Source organism: Procambarus clarkii, chromosome 5 (assembly GCF_040958095.1).
Source record: "Procambarus clarkii isolate CNS0578487 chromosome 5, FALCON_Pclarkii_2.0, whole genome shotgun sequence".
Taxonomy (NCBI): domain Eukaryota; kingdom Metazoa; phylum Arthropoda; class Malacostraca; order Decapoda; family Cambaridae; genus Procambarus; species Procambarus clarkii.
The window spans coordinates 59,682,800-59,692,372 of record NC_091154.1 but is presented as its reverse complement, the minus strand read 5'-3'; the positions used below and the strand labels follow the sequence as shown (position 1 = coordinate 59,692,372).

Here is a 9,573-nt window from a genome sequence, read left to right as displayed (position 1 = left end):
AGTCCCCATGACAACAGTCACCATGACAACAGTCACCATGACAACAGTCCCCATGACAACAGTCACCATGACAACAGTCCCCATGACAACAGTCCCCATGACAACAGTTACCATGACAACAGTCACCATGACAACAGTCACCATGACAACAGTCACCATGACAACAGTCACCATGAAAACAGTCCCCATGACAACAGTCACCATGACAACAGTCCCCATGACAACAGTCCCCATGACAACAGTTACCATGACAACAGTCACCATGACAACAGTCACCATGACAACAGTCACCATGACAACAGTCACCATGGCAACAGTCACCATGACAACAGTCCCCATGACAACAGTCCCCATGACAACAGTTACCATGACAACAGTCACCATGACAACAGTCACCATGACAACAGTCACTATGACAACAGTCACCATGACAACAGTCACCATGACAACAGTCACCATGACAACAGTCACCACGACAACAGTCACCATGACAACAGTCACCATGACAACAGTCACCATGACAAGTCACCATGACAACAGTCACCCTGACAACAGTCACCCTGACAACAATAATAACAGGTAACAGGAGAGGACTTCCAGGGCCTAACAGAACCAGGTGGGATAAAACGTTAAATGTATTGATGTTGTTGAGGCGGAAGACCATTACTGTTCCTGACAATAATGATCCCATTGAGAGGTTCACCTTCCTTGTATATCCTTCTTGTCCTGTAATCACCTGCAAGATTAAGTGTTCTGTCAGCAGAAGATTCCCTGAGAAAACTATAGGCCTACAGCTTAAGTTAGTGACTCAGTTGTTAAGGAAGCCACATCTGAGTCCTAAGTAGCCTGTCTTAGTTTTCCAGCTATCTTAGACAGTGTCAAGATAGCTAACAATTTCGGGAGCTCCTTCACCCATCTTGGGTTTTTCACAATCTCCACCGAAGTAGGCATTAACTTTGGCTGGCACGAGAGACTCGACACCAGTTGATGGATCAACCATCTCATGGCACATGTCTCTGAAGACTGACCTCACTAGGATCAATATGTCTTTCTCCTGCCACTCGACTCCTTGCTCTCGCTTCCTTTGCAGCTGCCTCAGGAAGGAATTTTTGAGGCAGAATCCTGCAGGGGTCGGAACTTTCCAATAGCGGGAGTCCCACCAGGAAAACTGGTTCTTGACATGTCTGGGCATCCAAGGCTCAGCCTTCAAGCGGGAGAGGAGAGTCTTGCAGGTGAGAAACACCCGGCGCTCCTGAGGCTCCAGCTGCTGCAGCACCTCCACCTCTGTCGCAGCCAGACTACACCTCCACGACCCATCTTCTGTGTTGCTGAGCTGGATTATTTGTGAGGTGTCGGGTGTGAGGGGAGGTCTGCTGATCTCCTCAGGCCATGGCACCACCACCACTGGCACTAAGTCAACACTGACCAACAACAGCGGATACTCACTTCCCTGCCAAGCCAGTGACAGTGTCACACCAACCTGCGTCCTGGTTAGGCCAGGTGGCACTAGACTAAGACGCTCGTCACCAATGGTGTGGCTCTTCAGGATCTCTCTCACTCTATCATAAAACTTTGTTACTAAATTATTCCCATGGAGACCAGAATTTTTCGTCTTTATTTTGACTTTTAACTTATGACCACTGGCTAAGACTTCTTTCTCTGTTTGTTGTATAACTTTAACTTTGACTCCAGGAAGCTCCTGGAGAACAAAATTAACGTCGAACTCATCGGGACAATAGAGCCTTGTACCATCTGCAGCGCTCCCAGACAGTCTCAGTTCCCCTCTGAAAATTTCATCTGAAACATTTTCTGTAATTTTTTGAAGTTCTTTCATTACTTCATTCTTGACCTCTTGTGCTTCACACTTGGTGAAGTCAACCGTTGTCTTCTCCAAGTCTCTCACCAAGCTCCCCAAGTCAATACGGTAGAGAAGGTTCATTGCAGTTTTTGTTGGGTCATTATTTATGTGTTCAATATTAGATGATGATTCAGGTTCACGTATATTGTACTTCAGGAGATACTGAGAGAAATGTCTACGGACTTCTTGTGGGGTAGTTCCCGCCCTGCAGGTAGGTTCAGGTTCTATAATAAATTCTGCTAAAAGTTCATGAACATCATCATGAGCGAACATTGCAGCGAGGTGGGGAGGTGTGTGGCCGTATCTGTCAGGCAGGAGCGGCTGGGCACCAAGGCTCAGGAGGAGGAGGACGCAGCCTGACTTGCCATGAGCGGCCGCCTGGTGGAGGGCAGTGGTGGCACCGGTGGGATCCACTAGTGTGTCTACAGCCAGGCCTCCCACCTTCACCAGGAGGTATATCAGCTGCTGCAGCCCACTTCGTGAGGCCACCAGGAGAGCCTGGGGTCCTGTGGACAACACCAGGAGAGCCTGGGGTCCTGTGGACCACACTCGGGATCCTCTAGCTCCTGCTCTCTTCTTGGCCCGAGTAGTCTTCTTGAAGTAGCTAGTGAAGAGAATTTCCTGAACGTCCAGAATCTCTTGCACCTGTTTCTTGTCGATGGGGTGTGTTATCTTCTCCTGTAGGTCCTGCAGCTTGTTCCTTTCCTTGTTATAAATACTCTGTAAAATATGTTGGGTTATAATTACTCGTAATTATTATCACAACATTTTAATACATTGAACATTGCAAAACATTGGTTTCTGATATCATATTTATATATAAAAAAACAATAGATGTTAAAAAATATATATATAAAATTAAATGAAAAATATTACAATAATAATAATGGCTCTTGCAGATTTTTTAAACTATTGCTGTAAGGATGTTGTTGAAGAAGCCGAAATGCCTCACAAAGAATTGTTAATGTCATTTTTATCTTATACACTGATAGATACATGATTTATTACATATATGATATGCAATTTGTATACTTTAGACCAAAATAACTTTGCAGTCTCATCTTACCAAAATATACCAATTATTCGTCAATACTGCCAAAATATAATATTTAAATAGGTTATTATAAAATATTGTTGGTGTTGTAACATAATCGAAAATAGAGAAAAATTAAAAGATAAAAACGCATAGAGTGGGGGCGAGTGAGGTGGAGGGGAGGAGTGAGGAAGAGTGGTCAGGTGAAAGGGAAAGTTTACAATGAGAGAAAATGGATCAGAGTACTTTAATTAGATAAGAGGTAGATAGGAAGAGTAGATAGCAGTAGATAGTAGTAGAAGTGCTAGACAGAAGAGTGGAAAATGTAGGAAGGAGTAAGAAGAAATAGAAGTAAAGGAAGAAGAAAGAGTAAGGGCTGCCACCAACCATTCAAGAGTTATTAATAAGATAAAGAATGGAACTTGTAAATCCAAAAATTTTAACTGATGTTATCTCGTAACAACTGTATGCATTTATATCATATCATCAAGAATTATTAGGACATAATCTTTAGCAAGTAAACTTCAGAATGTTCTCTACTCTAGCTTTCACTAATATAGGCATAAATCCAAACTCTAGGGATCAGAATTAAAGAAAATTTAAAAGTAATTTAATCAATTATTAATTTGTATGTATATATTCAGGAAAATTCACAATCATATGGATATCATAACTCAACCCTTTCCCTTGATGATCATTTGTCAACATTAATTCAGAATTTGAAAATCACACAACATATAAATTGGAAAGCACAAAATACGTCAACCTTACAATTTCACTCACCAAAGTCTCTAAGTATAAGATGGTGAGCAAGGAGAGAGTGATACGGCTGACAGCTAGAGTTCTCACCGGCCTGGTACAGGTCGATGGCACAGGTAACATGAGAGACAAACATAGTCATGGCTACTGGAACCTCTCTCTCTTTCTCTGTATCTCTCTAATGTACAATTTAACGTTTATTTAAGGGGGGACTGAGAGCTAAACTCCGCCTACCAGCAGATAGCCTCTGACTATCTTCCTACCACACCTACACAACAGCTTGTTTGATGGAAAGAACACAGCCAATGTCTGCAGTTACCTGTTTAGCTGAGAGCGAGGTCACCTGATACGACCTGACCTCTACTTAACCTGTGACAATTAACACTCAAAAGGTGTGACTTTTGAAATGCTAAGGGCCGACAGCCTGGCGCCGCCACTGTCCTGTGTACTTACTCTCGTAAACATTTGAACTCTCGTTACACGTGAAATATTAAATAAACCCATTTATGGTGTTCCATTATAATATTAACAAAATTAACTTTAAATGTAACCAACAAAGGAAAAATGTGTTTATTCTGTTGAGCATGTTGAGCCTCGCTAAATAGGATAAGTGGGACGGTTCTACCTGTTAGGCGCAATATGTGTGCTTGTGTAGGAGAAAGATCGTAGTACCTTACTGCACTAGTCAATGGAATATCATTGAATATATATAACTGCATATTGATAAATTTCCATAACTGGATGTTAGTTTAGTCATGCCTAGTTAAGTATGAATGTAGTGAGTTGAACGACTGACTTGTGGAGGTGGAGCACCTCACCCACATACTGAGTGAGGTGTGGAGCATGTATACTGACCTCCTCCAGAGAGTGGGTGAGGTGTGGAGCATGGACACTGACCTGCTCCAGAGAGTGGGTGAGGTGTGGAGCATGTACACTGACCTGCTCCAGAGAGTGGGTGAGGTGTGGAGCATGTACACTGACCTACTCCAGAGTGTGGGTGAGGTGTGGAGCATGAACACTGACCTGCTCCAGAGAGTGGGTGAGGTGTGGAGCATGAACACTGACCTGCTCCAGAGAGTGGGTGAGGTGTGGAGCATGTACACTGACCTCCTCCAGAGAGTGGGCGAGGTGTGGAGCATGAACACTGACCTGCTCCAGAGAGTGGGTGAGGTGTGGAGCATGAACACTGACCTGCTCCAGAGAGTGGGTGAGGTGTGGAGCATGAACACTGACCTGCTCCAGAGAGTGGGTGAGGTGTGGAGCATGTAGACTGACCTGCTCCAGAGAGTGGGCGAGGTGTGGAGGCAGGGTGACTGTGGGCAGGCGACCTGTGGGGTCAGGAACATACAGAGAGCCGTCCATGTCCTTCACCATCCGGCCCGCCAGCTCCCAGTGTCCAGCGTCCAGGGCAGCGTGCAGAGGACTCGCGCCGGACTTGCTACATAAGGAGGACTGAGCACCAGCCAGGTGGAGGAAGCTGCAGGTCAAGGTGCACTTGGCACGAGCCGCCTGAACCATGAGCTGAGTCAGGCTCACCACTGACCTGCCTTGTGGCCAGCAGGCTCTCCATGGAGCCTCGCCTCTTATGGTGGATATTACTTCATCAACACCTGCACCAAGCTCTCTTACTTCATCAACACCTGCACCAAGCTCTCTTACTTCATCTACACCTGCACCAAGCTCTCCCAACTCTTTAATTTTATCACGTTCTTGCACCAGAACATGAAGGAACACCTGTAAACACAATGTATTGTTGTAACACATTCACCAACACCTTTAAACACATTTTAGTGTTATTACTACATCAACACCTGCACCTAGCTCTCTTACTTCATCAACACCTGCACTAAGCTCTCTTACTTCATCAACACCTGCACTAAGCTCTCTTACTACATCAACACCTGCACCAAACTCTCTTACTTCATCAACACCTGCACCAAGCTCTCTTACTTCATCAACACCTGCACCAAGCTCTCTTACTTCATCAACACCTGCACCAAGCTCTCTTACTACATCAACACCTGCACTAAGCTCTCTTACTACATCAACACCTGCACCAAGCTCTCTTACTACATCAACACCTGCACCAAGCACTCTTACTACATCAACACCTGCACCAAGCTCTCTTACTACATCAACACCTGCACCAAACTCTCTTACTTCATCAACACCTGCACCAAGCTCTCTTACTACATCAACACCTGCTCCAAGCTCTCTTACTTCATCAACACCTGCACCAAGCTCTCTTACTACATCAACACCTGCACTAAGCTCTCTTACTACATCAACACCTGCACTAAGCTCTCTTACTACATCAACACCTGCACCAAGCTCTCTTACTACATCAACACCTGCACCAAGCTCTCTTACTACATCAACACCTGCACCAAGCTCTCTTACTACATCAACACCTGCACTAAGCTCTCTTACTTCATCAACACCTGCACCAAGCTCTCTTACTTCATCAACACCTGCACCAAGCTCTCTTACTTCATCAACACCTGCACTAAGCTCTCTTACTACATCAACACCTGCACTAAGCTCTGTTACTACATCAACACCTGCACCAAACTCTCTTACTTCATCAACACCTGCACTAAGCTCTCTTACTTCATCAACACCTGCACTAAGCTCTGTTACTACATCAACACCTGCACTAAGCTCTGTTACTACATCAACACTTGCACCAAACTCTCTTACTTCATCAACACCTGCACTAAGCTCTCTTACTTCATCAACACCTGCACTACGTTCTATTACTACATCAACACCTGCACTAAGCTCTCTTACTTCATCAACACCTGCACCAAGCTCTCTTACTTCATCAACACCTGCACCAAGCTCTCTTACTACATCAACACCTGCACTAAGCTCTCTTACTTCATCAACACCTGCACTACGTTCTATTACTACATCAACACCTGCACCAAACTCTCTTACTTCATCAACACCTGCACCAAACTCTCTTACTTCATCAACACCTGCACTAAGCTCTGTTACTACATCAACACCTGCACCAAACTCTCTTACTTCATCAACACCTGCACTAAGCTCTCTTACTACATCAACACCTGCACTAAGCTCTGTTACTACATCAACACCTGCACCAAACTCTCTTACTTCATCAACACCTGCACCAAGCTCTCTTACTTCATCAACACCTGCACTAAGCTCTGTTACTACATCAACACCTGCACTAAGCTCTCTTACTTTATCAACACCTGCACCAAGCTCTCTTACTTCATCAACACCTGCACCAAGCTCTCTTACTTCATCAACACCTGCACCAAGCTCTCTTACTTCATCAACACCTGCACCAAGCTCTGTTACTTCATCAACACCTGCACCAAGCTCTCCCAGCTCTTTGATCTTTGGACGTTCTTCCTTCATTATATGAAATAATACCTGTAAACACATTATATTGTTGTAACACATGCACCAACACCTGTATACACATTACGACGTAGACCGTGTGCACCAGCTGCCAGCTGGTGTAACAGGTGCACCAGCAGTTGTGCACCATCTGCCAGCTGGTGTAACAGGTGCACCAGCAGTTGTGCACCAGCTGCCAGCTGGTGTAACAGGTGCACCAGCAGTTGTGCACCATCTGCCAGCTGGTGTAACAGGTGCACCAGCAGTTGTGCACCATCTGCCAGCTGGTGTAACAGGTGCACCAGCAGTTGTGCACCATCTACCAGCTGGTGTAAGAGGTGCACCAGCAGTTTTGCACCATCTACCAGCTGGTGTAAGAGGTGCACCAGCAGTTGTGCACCATCTACCAGCTGGTGTAACAGGTGCACCAGCAGTTGTGCACCATCTGCCAGCTGGTGTAACAGGTGCACCAGCAGTTGTGCACCAGCTGCCAGCTGGTGTAACAGGTGCACCAGCAGTTGTGCACCATCTGCCAGCTGGTGTAACAGGTGCACCAGCAGTTGTGCACCAGCTGCCAGCTGGTGTAACAGGTGCACCAGCAGTTGTGCACCATCTGCCAGCTGGTGTAACAGGTGCACCAGCAGTTGTGCACCATCTGCCAGCTGGTGTAACAGGTGCACCAGCAGTTGTGCACCATCTGCCAGCTGGTGTAACAGGTGCACCAGCAGTTGTGCACCATCTGCCAGCTGGTGTAAGAGGTGTACCAGCAGATGTGCACCATCTGCCAGCTGGTGTAACAGGTGCACCAGCAGTTGTGCACCATCTGCCAGCTGGTGTAACAGGTGCACCAGCAGTTGTGCACCATCTGCCAGCTGGTGTAACAGGTGCACCAGCAGTTGTGCACCATCTGCCAGCAGTTGTGCACCATCTGCCAGCTGGTGTAACAGGTGCACCAGCAGTTGTGCACCATCTGCCAGTTGGTGTAACAGGTGCACCAGCAGTTGTGCACCATCTGCCAGCTGGTGTAAGAGGTGCACCAGCAGTTGTGCACCATCTGCCAGCTGGTGTAAGAGGTGCACCAGCAGTTGTGCACCATCTGCCAGCTGGTGTAAGAGGTGCACCAGCAGTTGTGCACCATCTGCCAGCTGGTGTAAGAGGTGCACCAGCAGTTGTGCACCATCTACCAGCTGGTGTAAGAGGTGCACCAGCAGTTGTGCACCATCTGCCAGCTGGTGTAAGAGGTGCACCAGCAGTTGTGCACCATCTGCCAGCTGGTGTAAGAGGTGCACCAGCAGTTGTGCACCATCTGCCAGCTGGTGTAAGAGGTGCACCAGCAGTTGTGCACCATCTGCCAGCTGGTGTAAGAGGTGCACCAGCAGTTGTGCACCATCTGCCAGCTGGTGTAAGAGGTGCACCAGCAGTTGTGCACCATCTGCCAGCTGGTGTAAGAGGTGCACCAGCAGTTGTGCACCATCTGCCAGCTGGTGTAAGAGGTGCACCAGCAGTTGTGCACCATCTGCCAGCTGGTGTAAGAGGTGCACCAGCAGTTGTGCACCATCTGCCAGCTGGTGTAACAGGTGCACCAGCAGTTGTGCACCATCTACCAGCTGGTGTAAGAGGTGCACCAGCAGTTGTGCACCATCTACCAGCTGGTGTAAGAGGTGCACCAGCAGTTGTGCACCATCTGCCAGCTGGTGTAAGAGGTGCACCAGCAGTTGTGCACCATCTACCAGCTGGTGTAAGAGGTGCACCAGCAGTTGTGCACCATCTACCAGCTGGTGTAAGAGGTGCACCAGCAGTTGTGCACCATCTGCCAGCTGGTGTAAGAGGTGCACCAGCAGTTGTGCACCATCTGCCAGCTGGTGTAAGAGGTGCACCAGCAGTTGTGCACCATCTGCCAGCTGGTGTAACAGGTGCACCAGCAGTTGTGCACCATCTGCCAGCTGGTGTAAGAGGTGCACCAGCAGTTGTGCACCATCTACCAGCTGGTGTAAGAGGTGCACCAGCAGTTGTGCACCATCTACCAGCTGGTGTAAGAGGTGCACCAGCAGTTGTGCACCATCTGCCAGCTGGTGTAACAGGTGCACCAGCAGTTGTGCACCATCTACCAGCTGGTGTAAGAGGTGCACCAGCAGTTGTGCACCATCTACCAGCTGGTGTAAGAGGTGCACCAGCAGTTGTGCACCATCTGCCAGCTGGTGTAAGAGGTGCACCAGCAGTTGTGCACCATCTACCAGCTGGTGTAAGAGGTGCACCAGCAGTTGTGCACCATCTGCCAGCTGGTGTAACAGGTGCACCAGCAGTTGTGCACCATCTGCCAGTTGGTGTAACAGGTGCACCAGCAGTTGTGCACCATCTGCCAGCTGGTGTAAGAGGTGCACCAGCAGTTGTGCACCATCTGCCAGCTGGTGTAAGAGGTGCACCAGCAGTTGTGCACCATCTGCCAGCTGGTGTAAGAGGTGCACCAGCAGTTGTGCACCATCTGCCAGCTGGTGTAAGAGGTGCACCAGCAGTTGTGCACCATCTACCAGCTGGTGTAAGAGGTGCACCA

The 9,573-nt window shown here is 47.7% G+C and overlaps 1 protein-coding gene across 1 annotated transcript in view; it reads right to left on the bottom strand.

Moving 5' to 3' along the window:
• Positions 1-597: 597 nt before the first annotated feature.
• The window catches only part of LOC123752753 (ankyrin-1), a 193,772-nt gene continuing 184,796 nt past the window's right edge, over positions 598-9,573 (bottom strand). Inside the window, exons 4-5 of the mRNA XM_069304666.1 lie at positions 4,926-5,384; positions 598-2,578 (exon numbers count right to left, since the gene is read on the bottom strand). Coding sequence (XP_069160767.1) covers positions 869-2,578; positions 4,926-5,384 — 2,169 coding nt within the window. The 3' untranslated portion in view covers positions 598-868. The remainder of the gene's footprint in view (positions 2,579-4,925; positions 5,385-9,573) is intronic.